This window comes from Synchiropus splendidus, chromosome 5 (assembly GCF_027744825.2).
Source record: "Synchiropus splendidus isolate RoL2022-P1 chromosome 5, RoL_Sspl_1.0, whole genome shotgun sequence".
Taxonomy (NCBI): Eukaryota; Metazoa; Chordata; class Actinopteri; order Syngnathiformes; family Callionymidae; genus Synchiropus; species Synchiropus splendidus.
In genome coordinates, this window is record NC_071338.1 from 15,456,567 (window position 1) to 15,481,535 (window position 24,969).

Below are 24,969 nucleotides of genomic sequence, written 5' to 3' on the forward strand. Positions count from 1 at the left end.
GACGTTAAGTTTCGACACTGCTGATTTGAATAAACCATACATCTGAGCAGTAGGATTCCATGCATTCCCAGTGTGAATGAAGAAAGCTAACAAAGAAGTCCTTTAAATAAAAACGGTTTATTCTCTTTCAATATAGCTTTTGTTCTATTCATAGCAGAAAAGAGCCTCTACGCCACTCAGTGCTAATATCTGGAACGGGGGTCTCCGGTCAACACAGCATCATTTCACGGACAAACGTCATCATAGCACAACATCGGCTTGATAGTGATCCACCAACGGCCTCCTTGCTCGTTTAAAAACAACTTTAGAGTCGTGAAGGAAAGAAGAAGAGGGTGAGAAAGGAGAAAAGGGAAGGGGGGCAGGTCTGGTTTCAGATATGACTTTACAGCGCAGATTCCCTGGGCTCTGACAGGAGAAGTTAAATCTGTGCATGTTTGTGTTTGCTGCGAAACTGACATCTTGCTCCAGTATGGCTGTTGATGTGGAGAGATTTCTGCCACGAAAAGGTCACAAGTTGAGGTAACAAATAGATTTCCTGGTGGAGAGAGGGAGCGAAAGATGAGCCACGTCAACAACTTCTATTCCATTCAGTTACAATAAAGAAATGGGTGTTTGGATTTGATGCAAACAAATCAAAACAAAAAAGTGGCTTCATAACTAAACATCATAGCAATCATCAAGTTTGGAGTACAAAGTCCGTAATAAAAAAAAAAAAAAAAAAAATCAAATCCTCCCCTATAGTCAGCTTTGATTATTTAAAAAAAAAAACAGCTGAAATGACAAAGAGGAAATGCTCAAGGAAATGACTTGACATTAAAAGTGAAAACAAAGTTCACAGTAGTTCACTATTTGTCAAAATCCATATGATATAAAAGCGAGAAAAGAATGACACACTGGCAGTTGTGTAGACAAACGTGTCCTTCCCGACAGACGCAGACAACTGCTTACCTGCTCTCGGTCATCATGTTGCGTTGGAGCTGTTTATTGCCTTTGTGCCGTCTGAGTTGGCGTTTGCGTGCTCCTTCACCACTGGATCTAAGAAACAGTACACACAATGTTCCACTGTGCTTATTTATATCAAGCAGAAGAACCATCAATGTCCCAATTGAAAATGCTGACTCCGGAGGCTACCTCAGCGGCAGTAGCTATAGAACCACATTGACAACGCAAAGTCACATTTAGCATTTTACAAGACACAGACTACAAAACTGTCTCTTTACAAGCGATAAGACTGGTACTGGGATTCCTCCACTGTGGTGTCGAGTTCTTTACATTTAGAAACTGAATACCAAGGGATACACACTTACAGAAGTACGGGTGCTGCATAGCCTCGGCTGCTGTCAGTCTCTGTTGGTGATCGTAGCGCAGCAGCTTGTCCAACAGGTCCAGAGCCTCTGGACTCACCAGGTGCTGGTTCTCAGACTGGATGAACTGTTCCCAGCGCTTCCTGGTTTGCCTTAACAGAGAGTCACCTCATTACTTACTTTGGATGTGAAAGAGAAGAAACACAGAGAAGAATATCATTTTTTCTCTTCATACAACAACCATTTATTGTCACTCTTCTGACACAATAAGGCAAGACCTGTCACTGACCACAAAATCAACTGCAGTATGCCTTGCTCAGGTGCTCGATATAAAGTCAGGTGCTCAACCTGCCCTGGATGATGTGATGTGATTCATGAGTTGCATTCTATTGCATCATTTGTTTCAGCGGTCAGAAAAGGAGTGCTGATACTCACTGTCCCAACAGGTCTTTAAAGCGAGTGTCCAGTTCTATGTGATATTTGTGCAGGTAGCCAAAGAGCTCGTCTGTGCCAAGAACCTTTGCGATTCGAACCAACTGGAAGACAAGACCCACAAGAGGATTACCAAACTAAAATAGAAATTGCACATTAACAGATCTGACAGAACATGAATTTCATTTTTCTGAACAAAAATATGCAGCTCATTTCAACAGTGAATGCTGAGTGAATGTTGAATGCAGAGAATGTTCCCTCAGACTGAACAAGAAAGTTTCCCAGCCACGGTACCTGGTCATAGTTGTCTTGGCCATGGAAAAAGGGTTCCTTCAGAAAGATCATGCTCGCCAACATGCAGCCGAGGCTCCACATGTCCAAACTATAGTCATACATCTGAGGAGGAACCAGACAAGATGAGCCACACGTTGCATTTTTGCCACAAGTACAGACCGTTAACCTGAGAGGGACAGCAGGTACCTGATAGTCCACTAGCAGCTCTGGGCCTTTGAAATAGCGGGAGGCCACCCTGACGTTATATTCCTGAGCGGGGTGGTAAAACTCTGCCAAACCCCAATCTATTAGACGAAGCTGGAAGAAGACCACGGTGTGGTTGTTTTAAAAGAGCAGTGCATCACAGCAGATGTGCAAAACCAACGTGAGCTACGCACCTTTCTCAGCTGGTGGTCGATCATCACATTATGAGGCTTCACATCTCTGTGCATGATGCCCATACTATGACAGTAGTCCAGAGCCTGAGGAGACACACTTGAACTCAGTGGTCACAAGCAAGGAATTGTCCAACAAATGACTTGATTCTGCAACTGCTGGATTATACATCATAGTTTGACTTTCAACTGACTGGTTACTTAAGGGTTGTGGCTTCTTAGGGGTTAACAATATACAGACAACGTTCAGTTGCCACCATCATGACATCAATGGGGCTCAAACATACATTAGCAACAAGGGTCAGCACAGCAACAACACTAAGACAATGAATTACCTTCAGCAGCTCATACATGTAGTAACGGATATCATAGTCTGTCAGCTTCTGGTACAGCTCCTGCAAAAGAGCAAATGATGCGTTTGACAATTGAACGACATAGGAAGACCGTGTGACACTTGGTTAGGCCACGTGAATGTTATGAATGATGGATATCAGTGCTTTTGCGGGATGCTAAGTCTGCACGATTGCCACGATTAAGTACCTTAAAATCTGTGTTATTGATGCACTCAAAGACAAGCGCTGGAGTTCTGGACTGCAAAGAGAGGACGACAAAAGGCTTAACTGAGGAAAGCAGCAGGTCGGTTGAGATCATTACCACTGCATGAACACACACGCACAGTCACAGGCAGAGCTGGATTATCGCTGCTGGCATTCTGATGTGCAGTGAACAGATTGCCGGAATTGAACCTACCACTGGGTCTTTGACTGTGTCGACCAGGCGGATGATGTTGGTTCCTCCACGCAGGTTTTCAAGAATTTTTATTTCTCGTTTGATCTTCTTCTTCTTCACTGGCTAAATGAGCGGAAGACAACACGTGTTAATACTGGGGAAGGCAAAGTCGAAGAAAATACCAATTGAAGGTTTTCCACTTAACTCCAGGTTTATAAAATGTATTTCAAATACGAAGACACGCACATTTGTTGCATGAAAAGCAAAAGGGAACTGAAGGAATAAATCAATGAAAAGGGCAAAACGAACTCAGAAGAATCTTGACTAACTACTTCAACTACTACTTCAACTTCCAACGGCCATAACTCATGTCACAAGGTCTGCTTTTCTGATTTACCACCTCGAGGACTAACTGGCAGTTGAATGTGGTGGAGATATATGACAGTGTGATGATGAGCTAAGGATGAGTACTTTCATTCGGTACAGGTCTTCTAAATGCAACCTATATTCTTTTGTACACCAGTAACACATACATGGGTCACACAAATTATTGGCGTTCAAAATGACTGCACGCTGCACTAGCAAAGTTGTGAGGTGTCATCTGACTTGCAACCATGTCATAAGTGGAACTATCAGTCCTACAGAATATTGAAAATACATTTCTTACAACCATAATACTGTTTAAATAGGATGAAAAGTGAAACCAGTTCCAGTTCAGGATGAAAATGTGGTCACCAAGCCAAAGGGTCAAACTAAGATGCACTGAATATACCGAGTATAATATCACAAAAACATACTTAAATTAATCTTTCTGACTTTCACCACTAACATGAATAAAACTGAGATTTGAAACTACTGAATGAACAGTAAATGAAAACATTTTGCTCACCTTGAGGATTTTGACCACCACCTTCTCATTGTTGGTCACATTAATGGCCTCGAACACTTCACTGTACTTCCCCCTGCCCAGCTTACGTACCAGCTGATAATTGTCTTGGTTACTGAAACGAGGGAGAACCATTAAATTGTCATGAAACTGAGGGCATTTGAAGGCGACAGCCCTATGTGACTGAAAGGCTTACTGCCAGCAAGATTAAAGAGAAACAGATAAATCACTGGGCTCCAAAGGGGAAACCAAATTATCCTTCAATTGACAGAATGAGTTATGAAAAAACAAAACTATAACATGAGGTCAAACAACCTTCAAAAAGTAGTGAACCTTCTTATTAGCAAACAGATGTTTAGTGCCTTTTATATGTTCCATGTTTTTACTGTTGCTGCTGTGGCAAGTCAGGCACCAATAAAAATATCTATATGACCAACACGCTCAACCAAATATTTACAATACATGGTTGCGTGAACACATTTTGACAAAGCAAAGAGACTGAACCATTTAAAACATGAATTCATTGCCGTACCTCCAGTTTGGCACATGTGCATCATAGTCCCAGTATTCTCTGTTCTTCTGTGTGTTGACATCAGTGTAAACTCGAGCTTTACTGCTCGCTGGTGTAGACCCAGGCATCACTTGCTTTGTGGGTCTGTGACCTCCCAATAAATACTTGTTGGCCCGGTACTGGAAGGCAGCACACCCACTCTCCTGAATACTTGGTTCTAGGACTGCTGTGCTGCGGTAAGCATTGGCTTTGGCTGCTTGTGCTCTGGGAGGAACAACGTCAGTTGGGTCTGACGCAGCTGCTGTGCACAGAGAAAGAGCTACGATGATTGAGTTTGTGACGCCCCTGAGCAGGATGTTCGGCAGGATGGGATGAAGACCCGCCAGCTGCAGGAAGACAAACCAGAGGTGAGAGAATGCAGACCAGAAAAGCTCACTTTCAAATCAAAGATGTCCCCCAATTCCATCATTGCATTCAGTTCAGTAGTTTGTTTAAAAAAAAAAAAAAAAAAGATGTGACAACTTCCACTAATAAAAATCAATCATTTGAGAGAAAGCTGGACAGAGGCTTCATAAAGATATGAGCAGCCAATTAAATAGCCTGAGATCAGGAAATACAGTGAGGTCTTTCCACTTAATTGAGCAGTTCGGCAAATTCAACAGAAGCGGAAAGAATGAAGAGGAGCATCTGCAGGTGGAAGCGTGAAATATAAACCCTGAAGCTTTAGGAGGGGGAAATGATGTTCTTATGGATTTGTCATTCAACACCTTATTTAAAAAAATTAATAAATAAATGAGCAACCCAAATATTGCAATATACTGCTAATGTGAATTTTAATAACTCACCACAATTTAAAAAATTATAACTTGAAGAAAACTGTAATAAATAAAAGCTATAACATTCAGGCCGGTATGTCAATACATCAATGGGAAGAGATCAGAAGTATGGCAGGTTGATAAGAATTCTTGCTGCTAAATACCTTTTGATACACTTTCAATGCCGGTGTAACCAAGACCAATCTATGGAGTAAAGTGCACAGCTTTGTTATGTCACTATGAAATAGTGCAGGTGTAAATTGCCATTAATGCATGCAGTATTTTTCAAATAACACAGCCACAATTCCACTCACATGTCCTTAAAAAACCGGCAGATCACATGTTAGTGGAGATTAAAGTGGCTATTGGGAATGACTGAGTGGTGATGATTCGGTCAAAAGCAAGGTTCGAACTGACGGTTCTGATGTTTGGCCGATTTAAAACAATACAAGCCAATAATTCATTCCACGGACGAGATGGTTTCAGAGCAAATTGGCCGGAACCTCGTCAGTCTGACTGGATGAGCAGGATTTTTAACTGGAGAAATTCCACAAGATGTGAAACCAGGAAAGGGCACGTTTGCCTCAAAACTTGAGTAAAAAGACATAGTCAAAGCCTTACAATGAATGGTTTCTCGTCCATTCAATGACTTGCATAAGAGAGACGCAGTATACATATTTAAACTCCATCGCAGGCACCAGCTACACAGCAGTTGAAGTTTAAGCCACTGCATCAAACATCTCGCAGCGCTAACTAGCTGGTGAGTAACCAAGCTAACTAAAACAACCATTGAAAGAAATCCCAGTATAATAAAAGCAATGCCACAAAACCCACGCATAAAATGAAAATCGTCAAAACAGCGCACCGTTGCATCGAAGCAGTGTACAGTTTGTGTGAGTGTGCTTTTAAATAGGAGAGCAATAGCGGGGCTAAAGTTAGCCGGCTAACCTCGTCGTAGAAATGTTGAGTCCGCCCGACATCGACGCTAACATTAGCTCGTTAGCAGCAGCAGAATCTTCCCTTCAGAACTGCGATACCGGGTCACTGGTCCTCGGGTTACCTATATGAAGTGAATTATTAGAAATATCCGTGATTTATCTATAGTGTCAGGCTGGCGGTGGCGCTGCCTCTGCCAGGGTTGGGCTTCCCTTTTGCGGTAAACATCAACCGGAAGTAAACGCGGAGTTTCGGCGACGTGAAAATCCAGGCATGTAAACAACGCTGAATTGGAATACTTTGATTAGGAAAAATAAAATGAATAATACAAATATTTACATTTAAATATTTAGATGTTTCCAAGGTTCATTAAATGAAATTTACCTGGTAAATAATAATAAGACGTCTTTACTGCATCAGTGAAATTAAATGCGATTATTTCAGAAAAAGGCTGATAATTTTCTGGCCGTAAGTGAATTTAAACAGTATCTAACTCATGCAACACAACAAGCCCTCAACATTTCGATAATTTATTCGCTGGAAATAGTGTTTTTATTGGAATCAATAAGGTCTGCTTTACATATAGGTGTTTGCAATAAGAATGACAATAAACTAATAATAACCAAAAGGTTAACTCTTGATGAACTAGTGTTGAAAGCACACCACTCTTATCCAACCTAATCTGATCAAAAATGAGCCATGTGAGCACGTGTACCTCAATTATGGCCAAGCATTTCTTGACCACTTCCTGAAAAGAGAAATACTTTCACATCAATTGTCTTGTTGTTTCACAAATGGCATTATCAACAGTAATTATGAGTGCAGACGTCAACCACCAACAGTGTGTGTCAACACGAAGCGCATCTCCCTGTCACTTGCGTCAAGATCCTGTGACACACTTTGATGACTGAGCATTTCATGACAAACGCAACTCAAACATTTTGTTTGCAAGGGTGGTTTTATTTCACTTGTCTGTATACAATATTAGCTAGTAATGTCCACTTGTGTTTTATATTCTTCCACACACTGGTTCCATATCATAATCCTGTGGGAAGGTGATCCTCTGAACATCCCTTTGTCTGCATATTTAAATTCCAAAAAAAAGCCATTGTTTAAATATACTGCAAAGACTGTACAGAATATTAATCCACACATTAAACTAACACACATTTTTACTCCCCAGTATACATATCACAACTTTTGAGGCAATGCAGATTTGCCATCTGCTGCTTTGTCCATGTAGGGAGGCATACCTGGTCAACCATTAAAAAAAAAAAAAAAACTTTAAGAACTATAGCATAGTAACTAAGCTTGTGGCAGGTGAGCTTCGAGTCTTGATAAATTTCTGTGTTAACTTAGTGATAATCCAGCTTTGACAGAAACGCTTGCAAAATACAGCAAGCTCATTCAGGGTAACTAAAAATGGTAACATGAGTACTATACAGTTCTTTTAAATGAGCATATACACACAATTTGTAATATAACCGAGTAGACTAAGCCATTATCAGTAGTCATGAATATTACATTGTGCATGTTCTATTGCACATGTCAAGTGTTTACATGGCATGATAGGTATCCGTTTGTTACCTAGATGTCATTATTTTTAATACAAAGATGCAACAACACATATTTCATCAGACACTGGCTAAACAACTTTCACAATTCCACTTGTTTTATGCAGATTTTTTTCTTCCTAACCCAAATCTATTATACAATATTGATATTAAAGATATAAATATTCATGCACAAAGGACGTACTCAACAATGCCTATTGTGTAAAAAGATACTGCTGCACAGGCCAACCGCTGAGAATGGACAGGAGGGTATCGGCTTAACCAGATATTAAATTATTATTTTTTTAAACACAAGTGTGAGTGACAGGTAAAAATAAAGGCACATGGATTTAAGAGAAACTTAACTGTGGAAAAAAAAGTAACATTTCTGATGATTTCTTGTCAACCTTCAACTCAAGGACTACAAAACAGACCATCACATGCAAAACACATAAAATGCCGCACTCTGTAAAAAACAAACAAACAAAAACAAATGAAAAACATAGGTTTTTTTTCACATTTTTACATCAAAAGCCTTCCCCTCCCATTCAAGTTATCGAACCACAATTTTAAACTAAGTTAATATGTAATATACTACTTGTCTACCTAAAGGTGTTGCCTTGTATTAAAAGAAGGGTGAAGGTGTACAGTCTCATGAATACAGACAGTAAAATTCAGATAACAGACAAGAGGAGTGGAAAACTAATCGGGGTTATATGTGGCTGGCACATGTTTTGAGGTCAAATTCTTGATTCCCACCTAAGACTGAGGACTGAATGTTCATTGGATACAGGGATCTTCAGCAAAACCCTCTCCTTCAGCCGTGTGCTGAACTGTGTGCTCCTGCAGAGCAGACAAGTCAACAAAACGCTCCCCGCACCATACACATTTAAACTGCGTCTCCCGTGAGTGCACGCTCTGATGCTTCGCCAGGTGCTCACGTTGTTTGAAGCTCTTGTCACAGCTGGCACATTTGAAGGGCTTCTCTCCGGTATGAACACGACGATGACGCTGCAGCTCAGATGAATACCTGAAGCGCTTTTCGCAATCTGGACATTTCAGAGGTTTTTCTCTGGTTGGGTCGCAGCGATGCTGGACAAACTCAGACGATGAGACAAAGCGCTTGTCACACAGTGAGCATTTCAGCGGCTTCTCTGTGCAATGAGAGTTCTGGTGGCGCTGCAAAGTCGAATTCTTTTTATAGCCTTTGCCACATACGTCACACTTGTAGGGCTTCTCCACTTCCCCACCACACTTGTGCCGCAGCAGTTCTCCTGATTGACTGAAAGACTTTTGACAAGAGGCACACTTGAACATGCTTTCCATGCCATGCACTTGTTGGTGGTAAAGCAGGTGGGACGGCTGGAGGAATCCTTTGTCACAAAGGTTGCACTTGAACGGCCGATCTGCCGGGTTTTTATGAGTGCGTCTATGGCGTACCAGAGCATACTGTTGCTTGAAGCTCATCTGGCACTCCTCACACTGGAAGGGTCGCTCCTCTGAGTGAGTGCGCTCATGCTGCCGCAAGTCAGAGGGACGCTTGAAGCTCTTTCCACACGACCCGCAGCGGAAGGGCCTCTCACCCTCCGGTTGGCATTGGTGATGAAGAAGCTCTGACGACTCTTTAAAATGCATTTCACATAAATTGCACTTGAAGAGGTGCTCACCTGAATGAGCGTACATATGGCGCACAAGGTGAGATCTGTGTTTAAAGGTTTTCTCACAGACGGCACACTTGTAGGGTCTCTCCGAGCTGTGGGTGCGCTGGTGATGCGCCAGGTGGGAGGACTGGCTGAAGCTTTTGTCGCAAGTGTCACATTTGTATGGCTTTTCACCTGTGTGCACTCTCTCGTGGCGTGTCAGCTCGGACAAATGCCGGAAGGCCTTGTGGCACACGGAGCACTTATACGGCCTGTCTGGCGCAGAGGCCTCGAAAGCAGGCGGGGACGAGGCACTGATCGCAGCACCACCACCGGAGGTCTCGCCAGTAGACGGCTGCTGTGGATTGGCAGCAGACGACGTCGGCGTCACATTTCCAGAACCGGGCCGGTAAGTCTTCTCGCAGATGGAGCACTTCATCGGGTTATTCCCATTGCCGTGCGAATTGTGATGCTGTGCTAGAGAGGTGAGCAACGAGAATCCCATCTTGCAGACCCCGCACACAAAAGGTTTCTGCTCCACCTGCACGCACTGATGCTCCAGGAGATCTGTTGCCTGGCTGAAGATCTTCATACACTGGGTGCACTGGAAGGACCGATCCTGAGTCACCATACACTGATGTTCGTGGGGATTGGCCAGGTGAGATATATCATGGCCACAAGCACCACACTTGTGCCCTCTGTCTGCCCCGACCTGCAGCGAGGCCTGCTGGGCTTGCACAGCATGCTGCTGCAGGGAGGAATCTGGTTGCAGGACGACTCCATACACTGCACAGCCGAGAGACTGGTCAGTCCCAGGGGGAAGCGTGTGCACCACAGAAGGTGGAGCCACAGTGTGTTGCTGCTGCTGCTGCCACGCCTCCGTCATCCTCGAAATCTTTATGCTTAAGATTTAAGACCTCGGGAGATGGACGAGGTTTCTCTGTTTGATGCAGGTTAAGACAGCAACCAGCAATTTGAAGTGAGTTCCCTCAATTCCGTGGCACCTGCAAAAGAATCAAAATACTCGTTAAAAAAAAAAAAACATCCGAAAAAATGTAGGCTCAAAAACCAGCATTATCACGTTCGGTTTCTAATAAATGCATTAGGCTATTATCAATTGAAATACACGAGCTTCGTTGCTCTGGCACACAACAACTTGCAGTATCTGTTATCGATATGCCAAGAACCAAAGAGCACATTTAGCGTATGTTACTAACACATTTTAAGATACATCATTTGCGCGGAATATTACTAGAGCTGTAACAGCGAAAACTGACCGCGAGCTTGAAGGGAGACCTGGGCTCAGTCTATTTCCTGAAACACAACAGAGAAGCTGACGTCCAGCACTCACGGTGTCAACGTAACAATTAAAACGCTCATCATACTCATCGTATCTGTAACAAAAAATACACCGAAGCTTAACTATTTATCCGAAAATGTTTTTATTTTACAGTTGCAAAACGCCATTAGCTTATCGGCTGCGGCTAAATGCTAACCACTAGCCTTGAAACAACCGGACTTCCTTCGCTGCTGTGACCTGAAACATCCCAGTTAAACATCATTTGGCTGTACGTTCACTTGAAAGACATCAGAATAACTCAAATGCAAAGTGTTTGTCAATCCCGTGGATATGATTTGCGAACGCCTTTCCTCAGAAGATGCTTTAATAGAGACCACAATAAAGATCGGTTGTCGATGTGAGCCGAAAGAGACCCGATCAAAGTAGGCCTCCGCAGGGCTGCAAGGGGAAATACGCGTCCTGCAGCAGGGACTAGATTCCATCTGTGAAAAACTAGACATCACCAAAAACAACACGCCACGACTCACCTGAGCTTCTTATATGTCGATCCTGCCGCCGCCTACTGCTAGGAGCCAGCTTTCTTCGGTGTAACAGGGAATCGGAGGACCGGCGGCTGAGGGGATGCAGCTGAGAGCAGACGCCATCCTCCTGCAGACGGACGGACACCGGAAACCGCCACGCAGAGCAGCGGCCGCCGCGGGGCCACTGTCGCAGCCGACCCAGGTCCACGCCGGAGAAAGTTAACGCTAGATACAGTATCCACCGGTGAGAGTTATCTATCGGTGATAAGGCAGTGGCTACGAACTGACACGAATAGCCACAAAATACTGTATTCGTAATGTAGTTCCGCTAATATCCAGAGGGAGGCGTTACAAGTCTTAGCGCTGCAACCAAGGCTCCAGGTACAAACCGAAATGGCTTAATACATAAACAGTTGTCTGGCATATGAACCGATTTAAGTCACACTTGAAATGAGATGACTCTATAAAATCCGATTATTCACTGGAGTAAAGTAAAAATTAGACTTTAAAACTGTCAGTTGTCAGGGTCAAAGGTGGCTCAAGCCAGTGCTCATGAGGCCGGCTACAGATGGTAAGAGCCGTGTGGGGGGGAAAAAAATTCAACTGCATATATGTGTCAGCTCCACTTGCTCTGCCACAACAATTGATTGTTGTTCGGAGTCTACTCATCCAGCAAATGCTCAAGTAATGTGTCTCAATTCCTCTTTCAGCACCGGTGAAGTTGCAGAGAATGTTTGAAAGTGCGGACACAGGAGCAGTCTCAGCAACTGTTGAAATTGGAGCAAAATTTCAGTGGAAACGGATTAATTCGCTTTGTTTCTGCTGATGATGCAGTGTGGTTGGTGGAGACCCAGCCAGGATGAAACGTGGGGGACACCATGGACTGGATACCACACACATTGAGCCAACAATTCACACTTTCACCTGCAAACAGTCATTGACAGTCATCCATTGACCCAGGAATGGTCGCTGAAATTGTGTGGTTGGGCCTTGATCAGATGGGGTGTTTGCACACAATAGCTCTCTTATCGTAGCTGCTAATATATATATATATATATATATATATATATATATATATATATATATATCACAGGAAGGCACAATACCTTTCTCAAAAGGGTGATAAAGTATTAAACCACACCCAAATAGAGGTCACCATATTTGGAGTGTGCCATCTATTGAGATTACACAGGCATGGAAGGAAGCCATGGATGATGTTTAATGCAACAATATTGTTGCGATCTTGAGCAGAATGTTTAGTGCGTAAAAAATACTTGAGGACAATAGTTGCTGGATTTTGTTAAACTGCTGTGATTCTCTCAGTGTTCCAGCACTGGAGTCGCTGAAACTTAGATGAACCTTGAGAACTCAGAATTTGCCCCTATATCACCTCTACTGGTGAGAATTACTGCAATATAAATCAATCAGATTATTTATCTAAAATGAGAGTAATGGGCTGAATGTGGGCCATGGTCTATTGGTTCACCATGTCGGCATTAACCTCTGTGGGTTTTGCCATGGGAGGAAATCCACACAAGCATTTGTGGAGCATGGACATCACACGAAAATAGACACAGGTTTACCTCCTCATACGGCCGAGCCTCAGATAAATGGAAATATAACCCTGTTTCTGTCAAATATTGAAATTAATGTTGGTTCAATCATGGTCCTTATCATCTGAAGTTCTGAGCGTTTCCTCCTTCAACTAGGTTCTCTGATGGGAATCCTGACTCTGGGCAGTCTATTCTCCAACTCATGAGGCTCAGCACACAGAGGCCTGAATCATGATTCTGGGTTTCATGATTCGACACCAAACCAGCTATTTTCTTCATGAACATGGTCATATACGTGACAAAGTTTTCCTTATTTAGAATGTATTATTTCCTCAAGCGGGACTAATGAAGGAAATGTTATCTTAATGTTTTTTTTTTCAGTTAAGTCATTTTAGCGCCCTATTCCTCCCGTGTCCAGTGAAAATCACAAAACGAAATGTTTTGCTGTTCATTCTGCACCACCTTTCGTCCAAGCAATTGTTCCCACAATATGAACATTGCCTGAAAGTGTAACTTCGAACTAGTAACGTGACATTTGAGGAAAAAAAACCACACACAATAACTTCATTTCAAACATTTCATTATTTTCTCCACATTAACTTCGAAACAACCTCTTAACCAAAGAGTAAGAAAGAGCATGCTTGGGCATGCAATGATGTCACAACGTGGTGATGCCAAAGGGTGCGAAGTAGAAAACATACAGTAGCAGAGAGTTTCTTTTTATATCATTCATAAACTCAGGACATGTTCCGTATCCACTGAGAGTTAAAAGCTAGCTTTTTATTTTACACTGCTCTCCATGTCTCATATGTTGCTCATGTGGCTGGATCACAGAGAGGAGCGGGAGCAGGTAACAAACGGACACCAGATTGAGCAGGCTAAACAAACATGCTGAAAAAATCTCATCCGGCCCACAATGTGTCATTATAGTATACCGTAAAAACTCAATTTTCCTTTTGACTGGTCCAAAAACGGGGACTGGGAGCAGAGAGACAAAACAGTGCATGCCATTTCAGGGTGAAGGAGAGTGTGTGAGGAAGGAAAAGTGTAGGATTTCCTTTTGCCTGTTCTGAGCCTGTCGTCTTGGGGCCTTTTTTATTTGGGTTTGTAACAAATTGTAAAAGAAAATAATGAGGCACTCAGCATTCACTCAGTCTTGCAAACTGCAAAAGTAAGAAACTCCAATAATGAGACATACATATATTATAGTAGAATTAGTGGTCATAACATAACAGTCTCAAGGCTGTACAAATGGGCAAGGCTGGATTGGCCTGTATGTCCGCAGTGACTATGTGAAGTAATGTGCATGTTGACATAAAATTCCACTTCACTTATAATAAATGCAGAAGTTTTCTAGATCGTATTATTCGCCAGGAGTGGGTTATGTTTGGTAATTAATGCATGTTTCCCTCTAGATTAATGTGCAGTTGCATGGCACTACCTTCCAAATCTCTGCGATCTTCAGGACAAAGTGCGCACAAATGAAGACAAAGAAATGATGTTAAAGGGATATAAAACACACTTAAAACCCACACAGCCTCATGCAACTGCTGTGTGTGAGTTTGTGATGAAAGAGAACCAAAACTCAGAATGACAGAGCCCTTTAAAATGGATCTACTCTTGCAGCATAGTTCTTTATGTAGCGCATAGTGCGAGTACAGGTTAGAAGAGGAAGAAATAAAGAAAAAGGAGGATGTACGTATGTGTTAGCAGTGTTGCTTCAGACAGCCAGAATTTGGAAGATTTGTGGAACAAGGAGCAACAGTCGTCGACTAACCACCATGCATGTGACCTTAAACAACGTAGAAGTTAGGAGCTGCACCTTCATGTGACGGAGTTGGATAAAGAACCTCTGTTGCTTGGAGTTAAACAAAAGCATGTTGAAATGGACAGAACTGCCATAGAAAGTGGGTTGGCAATAACAAAGGTGATCACAATAGAAAGGCTCTTCTGTGTCCATCACTTGGGCTGTGGGCTCCAGTTGAATAGGCAGGAAGTCTGTCAGTAATAATATAATATACCATATATCAATAAGTCTTTTGAGATCATACCTCTATATAAGCTTAAATAAAGAAGTGAATGAAAAGAATGGCTACTCCAATATTGAGTAAAATGACCATAACCACCAGGATAGAGCTGGAGCCCTGCAAAAGAGAGAAAAGAGTATTAGTATTCATTAGTATTCACCATCATTTCAAATGTTTTTAATTCTACTGAGTAAGCTACATTATTTTTTTTTCTGCTTAGACACTGGCTAAGCTGGCTAGTTTGTAAAATTGCTTTCACATAGTTGACAGACTCAAAGGAATGTGAGCAGAGGCTCGGGGGCCAAATCTGGCTCAAGTCATATCATGCGGCCCGCAAGACCTTTGTAAACATAAAGTTTGATACCAGAAAGCACGTCATCGCCAATGCTGTTGACATTGTCAGCCATGGAGATTCATCCTAAATTAAACTAATATCCAAACAACATTACATTTTGTGTTTTTGTTCAAATTTTTTAACCCTTTTGTGATGGACTTTGACACCCCTGCTCAAAGAGCACTGTACACTCACTGAGTTTGATTTGAGGATGAGGCGTTCTCCTTCCTGCTCCAGAGTAATGGGCTGAGACTTGAGCGGTGGTGAGAGGGTGAGGTCTCTGTGCAGTGGCCACTCCTCCAGCTCTGTTGCCACATTCAGGTTGTCCAGCATCTGCACAGAGTCCATCGATCCCTCTCGGACCGGCCTTAAGCCTCGAGATCGCAGCTTGCTGTTATTGGGTGCCGGGGACTCTTTACCCATCCCCCTGGGTGTCTGAGAGTCTGGAAACTGGAGCCGCATATCAACCGTATAGTCATTCATCCTCTCCTCATCGTGCTCCGTGAGGCGCGTGTGGGCGGGGCTCCATCGAAGGGTGCTCTCAGCAGTCCAGGCCTCTGTGAGGCAGTCAAGCCTTTGGTCGATTCCAGCATTCTCATGAAGCTTGTGGTTGGAAGTGTTGTGCTGCTTTACGTGATGGTTGGAGAAGACATGCTCTAGAGGCTTATAACCAGAGGAGACGTGGTCCTTTGCATTGTGATTGGAGGAAATATAATCTTGGGGTTTATGATTGGAAGAAACATGCTCAGAAGTCTTGTGATTGGACATGTTGTGTTCCAAGGCCTTGTGATTGGATAAGATGTGCACCTGGGGCTTGTAGTTGGAAGAGGCATGCTCACAGGGCTTGTGATTGGTGGAAGAATGATCCCATGTTTTGTGATTGGATGAGCAGTAATCCCGTGGTTTGTGATTGGAAGAAGCATGCTTAGAGAGCTTTTGGTTGGAGTGGTCCCACGTTTTGTAGGAGGAAGCTTTTTCTCGGGACTTGTGATTTGTCTGGGACTTGTCCCGAGGTTTGTGATTGGACACAGGTGCTTGCTCATGGCCGTTAATCTGGCCTTCCTGCTCTTCCAGGAGCGAGGGGGTTGTGGAGCGGCTGCTACCCCGATCAGGATACATGTCATCAGTCCACTTGTTGGCCCCCCGCTTTGGCAGATCCACCCCCCTACCCTCCACCAGCACCTGAATCTCCGCCCCGCCTTGATCATCCACGGCACTCTGCCTCATGAAGCACGCATTTCTGGGACGGTGGCCATGCTTGAGGGGGCTGTGAGGGGGAGACGTTGGTACGCTAGGCAAGGGGCTGAGCTCAGGCGTTATCACGGGCGGCGTAGTGTCCGGCGTGCACAGCTCTGGACTATCAGTTCCTGTGGAGATGACCTCGTGGTCTTTGTCCTTGACATCCTGGTGCTTTGGCCGCTGACATTCCAGTCCTTTAAGGGCAGAGCAAAACCAATGAAATGGACACCTTAACCAAGCCAAGAAATACGTTTGAAATAAAACTTCTTTCTTCCTTTAAAAATAAACCTTTATCATTATTATTGTAATTAAAGTCATGTGACACCCTAACATTTCCAACGTTTGTTGGAGCATCATGGTCATGATAAAGGCCAGGGCGAGGCACCAAAAACACCCACATGGAGTTCCAAAACACAGATATTCTCCATCAGAAATTTTTGCTACATACCGTTGCCATAGATGTGAAAAGAGGGTGAGAGTTCTTTGGCAGCTATCCGGGCCAGTCGACATTCTTCCGTTGCCTTCTGAGCAACTCCCTCAGCTGTTTCTGCCTTCCCACGAGCGTGGCTCATCCTGAACACCAGAAAAATACACTCATGACTACCAGTGCTGCACCTTAGTTCAACTCTGATGCTAGTGTGTTTCGCTCAACGTGCAGATAACTCTGCTTTTGCTCATGTAATAAAGGTGCATATGTATTGTATATGTAGGAAATGTTGGCCATGAAACAAGTGTAGGCAAAAGTGTCAAATGTAGAGTAAAGGGCCAGTAATTTTGGGCCTCAATTTTGGATGGATGCTTCTTTTTGGTAAATAACGAAAAAAAAAAACTGAACGTTCGGTAGGCGAAACAATACAGATACATCTCCTGGTGATTGAGAGAAATCTGTGAGATCATTTCCTCGTGTTACCTTGACATGGCGATTTCTGCCTTCTGCTTGGCAAAGTCCGCGGCCTTCTCTGCTGCTTCCACAGCCCGGTCCACCTTTTCTCTGATTTTACTGGCTCGCAGTGGGATAAGGTTCTTACGTTTGCCACTGACCAGCACATTCTGCTTGTACTTCCCCTCCTCCTTGGTGCCATCAGGAAAAGTGGTGCATCCGTAGCCGTGCCTCTTGTTGCCTGCCCATTCACCTGCATAGTGCAGGCCGTCGGAGCGTCGACTCACCCCCCAGCCAGCCCTGTGGTCACTACGCCACTCTCCAGCGTACATTTCTGTAACCGTAGCGTCTACAGGGGCCCCCTGTTCACTCTCACTAGCGTTGGAGTGTATGTCGGAGGCTGCGGAGCTAACAGTGCTCATGCCAGCTTCGCTGCAGAAGGAGCTCTGCTTGCTGAGCTGACTGGCGAGAGAGCTTTTAGACTCGGAGCGCCGTAGCTTCAGGCCACTCAGGATGGACTGCCGGAAGCGGTTCTTCCTCTTCCTCTGCCGCTCTGCCTCACTGGGAGCGGTCAGAGCAAACCCACCTCGACCCACAGGGCTGCCGGCCAACCCTGCCACCACCCCATCTGTGGGCGTTGTGGCGGTGCTGTCCTCCAGCACAGCAGGGGGGCCGTGGCTGTGCTCAGAGCGAAGAGAGTTTATGGATGTTCGTAGGGGGAAGAGGATGACGGCCGCCATGCCGTATGGCACACTCTGCCGCACGCCATAGCCATGACGCATCCCCCCCAGCCACTGGCCCTGGTACGTGCCTGAAAACAAAAGAAGCAGTGGATCAGCGACATTGTTGGTACTTGCTCTAGTACCTGGTACTTGTCAATAGTTAGCATCTGTGTATGGAATAGCTCTGTAAAACATAATGTAATGTAAAATATAACCACATCAAGTGTCAATACCATTATTAAGAGAATTACTCATACTGTAACACCTGGGCAAATCACACATATTACATGTTTGTAAACTGAAGAACAAAATCTGAGCTACACTATGTTGCTGAAACCCTACTGTTACAAAACGTTTGTCCAGTATTTTTTTTATTACTTTTATATCAGCCAGAGATGATTTTGAGTTCCTTCTAGGTAATGTTGAGGGAAAGTCAGGACACCATGGACAGGCTGCCATTTCAGGACAGCGATGGATAAACTCGTGGCAGCATCTATAAGACTGTGGGCGGAAACCATAGCTCAGAGACAGAACCCACTCAGGCACATCTTAGCTCAGCGCTGGATCAACTCCTGGATGGTTTGAATCCATCCAATTCTTGTTTTCATGCTCAATGAGGTCGATTTTTATTTTATAAATTTATCTGATAAATTAGTATAACCCTAACCCTAACCCTAACACCAAAACAACCGTCTAATAAGAGTATTAAAATATTTGGTTTAATTCTGATATACATTTATATAACGCAAAAAGAATGATTACAGCTTAAACTTGTAGAAAATAGTTTGATCTCACATGACTATATTTTTCATAAATCAATGCAGTTCAAACCACAGAAGCTCCCTGGTGTCATATCCTCTCAACACCAGCTCTCCTCACAAATGAGAAAGTGAAATGGACACCCCGAGCTCTTGGAAGGAGCCGTGCTCCCCTGAGCTGCTCAACTACGAATCAGGTCTGCAGAAGCGAGAGGTCAGTCCATTACACACTGTGCTGGTGTCAGACAAAGAGAAGCCAGCACAGTCTTTTAAAACAACCAAACGCGGAGTGTTATATTTACAAGGCTGCTGTTTGACATGCCTCATCTATGGACGCTTTCATTTACATAAGCGTGCATGAGTCACTGAAAGTTCAGGCCGGTTGAAGTCTCAATACTTCACTCTCTCGTTGGAGGCAGTTGAAACCCGACAAAATGGAGAAAGGTGAGTCATGAATTGGAATTAAAACACTAGTGGTGCACAGAATTGATCCATCATTGTAATGAGGGAGGTTCATTTTTTCATTTAAATGTTCATAGCATTATTAAAATAAATAAAGCTTCTTTGTTGTCTTCCCAAAGCTTACGCAATGGTTTAACTGGACCAGTTCTGAGGTTAGACCTCACTAAACCAGTAGAGGTCGTGGAGGTTATAACAAAATTTGCCTACCATGTTGGTCAGTGATGGTGAGAGGGAGATGGACTCTTTCTTCCTCCTGTCAGGCCTTCAGACCATGGCAGAGGAGTCAAACTCGATCACAATGCTAAATGATGGAACATCGTATAGAGGTGCCGGTTTACATGTCTAGAATTTTGCGTCAGGATTGTGTATAAACTGGAGTGAAATACTGAATTTACTGGCCTGTTTAATCAGTGTTTGCCTAGTTTGGAGAGTCACGAGCGCAAAATGAAATTGACTTGATATAATTGCGACTGCATGTAGGTGTTTGTCTTCCCACTTCCACCACACCACACACCTTCTCGTACAGCAATTTACACGACGCCCACTCACACGCCTGCAGACTATTGACTGACACATAGTCTAAGTCAAAGCTCAGGCTGATCACAGTCATGAACCAGCACAACTGAATTTACACAAGATGTTCAATAAAATCATTTTAGCTCTCGATATCTTTGGTATTTTTTTTAACTTGTCATGATGGATTGTTGAATGAAGACGTGCCGGCTTTGTGTCAACATAAAGTCATCTGTTAAAAAAAAACCCCAAAAAAAAACCATGCATAACACAATTTTGAAACAAGAATATAAGAATCACTCTTTGCATCTTCTTTCATTGATGAGTTACTGCAATTACTGCAGACATGAGTGTATTATTACTCACTTACTTCTTATCACTTATCTTCATTTGAGGCGTATGAAACTGAAACATTAGCTAACTCTTGACTACTAAATAAAATGTACATTTTCCCTCTCTAAATTGCATGTTTACGCCACATGTTACACATTCATTGCAGACAAAAATACCTACTACACTGTATTTCATGGCATGCCCCTTTGTAAAACATGCTTGCACTTTTTATTTTGGGTACGTTCAGTATGCTCCTTTGACTACTGGTGTTCTGTGAGGTGCAACATTACTGTGCATTATGGGTCCCATGTTATCATTAGAGATTATGAAAAGATGTTGCAGACATATGTAGTCATATCGTTTGTTTGAATTACTCTGAAGTTACCAAAAAAATCTTCACCTACAAATGACTGGTTAAAATCAAAGGCTTCTTTCTAACAGCAGTCAAATTCAGCGTCGGTCATCAACATAAATAGAATGCAAACCCGTTACACTCAAGTGTGAATCATTGCTGAGCCAAACACCGGGACACATTCCAATGTCTTGATCAAGACCCATCAAAGTGAAACAAAAGTTCAAAGAAAATCAAATGATTTTGTATATTTGTATTTTGTATTTTTATGTATATTTGTATTTTGTATTTTGTATGATTTTGATGGGTTTATTAGATTTATAACATATGGTTGTGTGCTTTTTAAAAGCATGCTTGTTTTCTATAATATCATTTATTATGAGTGTCACACAATAAATATGATCCAATCTGTTGCAGCACATTGAACAAGATGACCCTTTTTTCTTATGTTTATGCTCTATGGCCATAATGTTAGACATGAACACGTCCAAGAGAGGGGTGAAGATACAGTGTATTTGTCCGAGACTCTCAAATGAGACCAGCTGAGGATGTTTTGGGGTGTCTTGGAGCTGTCCTTGGTCCTGAATGCAACCGTATCACATCTCATCAGCTAGATGGATCTGCTTAAATTTCACTTCTCTCCCCTCAGTTTTTAGGATGTTGACAATGCGAGTAGGTCTCATGTGTTTCACCTTAACTGGCTCGTGGAAAATGTGTCAGCCCGTGCGTGCCAGATTAATTTCGCCATGTGAGCGGAAGTTGGGAGGGACATGTGACGCAGTAGCTTTTTTCCCCTTCATATTCCCTGTTTTAGGAATCACATTTCAGCACGGCTGCTCAATGTAAAAGCATCTGGTCGATTGTGAATTCTGCGGACTGGGCATTTTTACACCTGCATCATTTGTTTACTCCCTAAATCCAGTTAAACCGGAGCAAAAAAAAGTAATAGGGCAAGAGTGACTGGAGTTGACAGCCAATCAGAAAGGCTAGAGCTGCTCTTCAGTGACATGCAGGCCTGCTGCCGCTACGTTACCATGGTGACTCCCAGAACAGATGCAGATGGCTGCTTTATGTTGCCACTCACTTCATATATGTATATGCATACAATCTGTTGTAGTATGTAACCAGCTGCCATGAGTCCAGCTGGAAAACAGTAGATCTAATCTTTGCTCAACCTGCTGCTTGGAAGTTTTCAAGCAGAAGTTTGGAAAAGGAAGGTGGCGCTTACCTCCATCCGAGTAGGTTTCAGTGCCATATCCATCCTGCAGACCGTTGCTCCACGTCCCCTCGTAGCGGGCACCGCTGGCCGTGCTCTCCAGCTGCCCATAACGTCCTTTGAACCCCTGTGTCCACTCCCCTCTATAGTCCCAGCGGCCCTTGCTCTCCACGCCGATGCCGTGCCGCTTACCCTGTGCCCAGGTGCCCTGGTAGCTGTTCCCACTGGGCCACGTGTACACACCCAGGACCTCAAAGCCATGGCTCCAAGTCCCAGCATATTCGCCCTGACCCTGAGGCCCAGTGCAAACCCCTCGGCCATGGGCTTTACCCTGTTCCCACCCCCCACAGTACGACCCCCCATCATCAAAGTCAAACCTGCCTCCAGTGGACATGCATGAAACAGGTTTAGGCAAATCCTTAGAATGTCAAGAAAGAGTGGAAAAAGTGCCGGCTCACTCAGGTGGTGTGAAGACTGACTGGGCCTTGTTTGAAGCAGGTAGCATGAAGGCACAGGCCTCCAGACTCTTCCTCTTCTATCAGGTGTAAAGTCCTGGCTGTAAAGCAGACGAAGACATCCAAGGAGCGTCACTTCATGTTGCAGGAGCAATTAAAGCCACAGAGAGGATTCTGGAGTGACGAAAGCGGCTGCTGTGGCGTTGCTTCCCACGGGCATGGGACCTGAGAGCGCCTCTCATCCTTCCCCACGACTCCCTCCTTGCAGCCCAAAAGCTGGTTGGCCTGTCGTCTCCGTCGTGCGGCGGGGCGCTCAAGGCAAGTGAGGCCTAGGTTTCTCCGGCAGTCCCACAGGCCCACGGAGTGGCAGCGGCAGTGACTGAGCTCAATTAGACATTACAGCATCCCAGCATCCTTGCCGCACCGACACAGACGCGGATGCTGCTGCACTGGTACGATGGCAGAAAAATGGGAGAAGTTGGAGATGTGTCTTCCTGGCCGGGCCCGAAACAAGCTAAGCACCATAACAACACAGACGATGCTCAGAATACGTCCAGTGTCAAACCTTCCTCCCTCCTCTCTGAGGTAAAGAGTCTCTCCTCTGAAGATGTCAAGAGAAGCAGCAGGAGGAAAAACATCCTCTCCTCTTTGTCTCCTCCATTTCAGCACCGGCCTCAATCTGGGTTGTTGCTGTATCCTCGATTCCACTAAGTCATCCGTCCTACTCTGCCTTTTCCAGCCTATCGCTGTTTCTCTTTCTATCTCTCCGTCTCTCTAAAATCTACTCATTACAGGACTGTTCCACCCCAGCCAATACCCCTCCCCCACGCACACACATAACACCACACACACACACACACACACACTCCTGCTCCTCGCTCTTAAAGAGATAGAGACGGAAGGATGTTGCTGCATGTATGGAGCACACTGCTCTTCCCCTTTGGGGATACAGCCTGCTTTTGCTAATTATCCAGCCTCATTTCACTCTCCTCCTTGCAGACTGAAATCGGGGTAGTCAGCACACTGGTCCTCCTGATAGCTCCTGGTCTGTGCTCTCATTGATCTGATGTCTGCTGTCCTCTCAGTTAATTGGTGGTCGTCTTTATCAGAGAAAGGGACCGTGATTGCCATGCTTCACGGAGTGACCCCGGATGACATCTATCACACTGCGAATGATGGCTGACCGATCAGAGTGGCAGCTGGGTAGAGAATCCATCAAACAAGATCCCTTTCTCTTTTCAAGGGTGTATTCTGGAGGGTTTATTTACATCTCAGCACACTCATATTTCCTCATGGCACTCAACACCTCAGACATTTTAATAAGGAGTTGAAAGAACAGTTTGTAGGACCAACACTTTTCCAAAACTGACCTCCCACCCCCATCCCTAAGGAACTTTGCCTCATGAAGCTTTACATTTCCAGGCTACAACTTGCATCATCCACAAAAAAATATGCTACAGCTGTGCTTGTACTATGTCTTCTCCAATTGCGTGAGGATTTGCTGTTTACATCCCTAACAGATTATAGTCACACCTCAAGGCCACATTGACTTGAATGCAGAGGGGTTTGGCGAGACCAAACTCAGGGACACATTCCAATGTTCTTGATCAAAACACATCATCTTTTGTGAAACAAAAGTTCAGATGAAGTCGAGAGATTTTGTACAGATTTAGTTGGTTGACCATACCATACCATATTTATTTATAAAGCACTTAAAAAGCAATACAAGATTGTCAAAAAAAATCAGGATAAAACAGGCATTAAAAAAATAAAACAGGGCAGATACACTAAAAATGACTAAAAAGATCAGCTGTGCGGTTGTATAAAAGCCAAACAGTAAGTACGTTTTAAGAAGTGTTTTAAAAGTGGACAGTGATGGTGCCTGTCTAACATGAGGAGGAAGGGCAGTACATTGCGGGGGCCACAGACTGAGAAAGCCCGGTGTCCTCTCATCCTCTGCTTAGTTTTAAGTACCTCCAGGACCAGTTGGTCAGCTGACCTCAAGCACCGCGGAGGAACGTATTGGGTTAAAAGCTCCACTAGGTACTGAGGGGCAAGACCATTTAAAGCTTTAAAAATGAATTTCCAGGCTACAACTTACATCACCCTCAACAAATTACCGCTGTGGTCTTCAAGCAGCCTTCTTGTCTTGTTCTTGTTCTAAGTCTTCTCCAATTGTGTGAGGATTTGCTGTTTACATCCCAGACAGGTTATAGTCACACGTCAAGGTCACATTGACTTGAATGCAGAGGGGTTTTAATGTTTTAGAAATGCACCACATCACACCTACTTTACTGAAGATTAGGGCAGGGACTTTAAAAGATTAATTTCCACTCACGAACTCCACACGCAGCACATTAAACGTGATGTCATAACCAAAATATGGAGTGAAAAAACAGGACAGAAGCACAATGCAGCAAAGAGTTCACTCATCACTTGCCCCCTGATGCTCAATGTTATGTGCTCAGATTGACCTTAAATCATATCATTCTGGTGTAAAATATTGAAATGTGATTAATTGCAATAAATTCTGAAAGCTAAATGTTTTTATTGAGCCACACCCACATTCAAAATCTAATATTCAATCAAGTCTCTCTGATTCTTGCCTTGCTGCAGGTCACCTCCTTGTTACCTCGGAGAAGTGCGCTGGTGAACTTGTGACAGAACGCACGAGATCCGGTGGAAGTCTTGTTAAGCTTTTGTACACCACTGAAGACAAGATTTCAGAGTGGCACAACATTGAAATGACAAAAAACTTCAAAAGAGACCAACATCCTGATGTGGAGCTTCCATGTAGAACAGGAGCTCAACATTATAAATGCATCGCATG

General features: G+C 43.8%; 3 protein-coding genes across 5 annotated transcripts; all 3 read right to left on the reverse strand.

Annotated features, from left to right (window-relative positions):
* Nucleotides 1-98: 98 nt before the first annotated feature.
* Nucleotides 99-6,501, reverse strand: LOC128758760 (casein kinase II subunit alpha'-like). 3 transcript variants are annotated; one of them, XM_053865066.1, is made up of 13 exons: nt 6,294-6,501; nt 4,552-4,916; nt 4,023-4,134; nt 3,155-3,256; nt 2,945-2,995; nt 2,740-2,799; nt 2,408-2,491; nt 2,217-2,327; nt 2,031-2,132; nt 1,740-1,840; nt 1,308-1,456; nt 949-1,035; nt 99-535 (listed from the first exon to the last, which is right to left on the reverse strand). In XM_053865066.1, the coding sequence occupies exons 2-12, from the start codon at nt 4,656-4,658 to the stop codon at nt 962-964; spliced, it is 1,053 nt and encodes a 350-aa protein (XP_053721041.1). In that variant the 5' UTR covers nt 4,659-4,916; nt 6,294-6,501; the 3' UTR covers nt 99-535; nt 949-961. The 3 variants fall into 3 exon arrangements, with proteins under 3 accessions (XP_053721041.1, XP_053721044.1, XP_053721043.1); XM_053865069.1 differs by lacking the exon at nt 6,294-6,501 and adding an exon at nt 5,510-5,786; XM_053865068.1 differs by lacking the exon at nt 6,294-6,501 and adding an exon at nt 5,376-5,473.
* A 586-nt stretch (nt 6,502-7,087) lies between these two features.
* LOC128758902 (zinc finger protein 319-like) lies at nt 7,088-11,606 on the reverse strand. Its single transcript, XM_053865379.1, has 2 exons — nt 11,302-11,606; nt 7,088-10,478 (listed from the first exon to the last, which is right to left on the reverse strand). Exon 2 carries the CDS (start codon nt 10,358-10,360, stop codon nt 8,615-8,617), a length of 1,746 nt encoding a protein of 581 aa, XP_053721354.1. The 5' UTR covers nt 10,361-10,478; nt 11,302-11,606; the 3' UTR covers nt 7,088-8,614.
* Nucleotides 11,607-13,246: 1,640 nt separating this feature from the next.
* Nucleotides 13,247-22,957, reverse strand: jph3a (junctophilin 3a). Its single transcript, XM_053866630.1, has 5 exons — nt 21,697-22,957; nt 17,359-18,139; nt 16,897-17,021; nt 15,405-16,642; nt 13,247-14,992 (listed from the first exon to the last, which is right to left on the reverse strand). The coding sequence occupies exons 1-5, from the start codon at nt 22,076-22,078 to the stop codon at nt 14,912-14,914; spliced, it is 2,607 nt and encodes an 868-aa protein (XP_053722605.1). The 5' UTR covers nt 22,079-22,957; the 3' UTR covers nt 13,247-14,911.
* Nucleotides 22,958-24,969: the final 2,012 nt, after the last annotated feature.

Bases quoted from the DNA above. Each gene is read 5' to 3' on its own strand.
- LOC128758902 (XM_053865379.1), bottom strand. From the start codon at position 10,360: ATGACGGAGGCGTGGCAGCAGCAGCAGCAACACACTGTGGCTCCACCT.
- LOC128758760 (XM_053865066.1), bottom strand. From the start codon at position 4,658: ATGCCTGGGTCTACACCAGCGAGCAGTAAAGCTCGAGTTTACACTGAT. The intron at 2,328-2,407 runs GTGCGTAGCTCA...GTCTTCTTCCAG, and splicing joins TCGACCACCAGCTGAGAAAG to CTTCGTCTAATAGATTGGGG. The intron at 1,841-2,030 runs GTACCGTGGCTG...CTTGTCTTCCAG, and splicing joins GCCAAGACAACTATGACCAG to TTGGTTCGAATCGCAAAGGT.
- jph3a (XM_053866630.1), bottom strand. From the start codon at position 22,078: ATGTCCACTGGAGGCAGGTTTGACTTTGATGATGGGGGGTCGTACTGT. The intron at 17,022-17,358 runs GTAACACGAGGA...TCTGGTGTTCAG, and splicing joins GCAGAAATCGCCATGTCAAG to GATGAGCCACGCTCGTGGGA. The intron at 16,643-16,896 runs GTATGTAGCAAA...CTGCCCTTAAAG, and splicing joins TTTTCACATCTATGGCAACG to GACTGGAATGTCAGCGGCCA.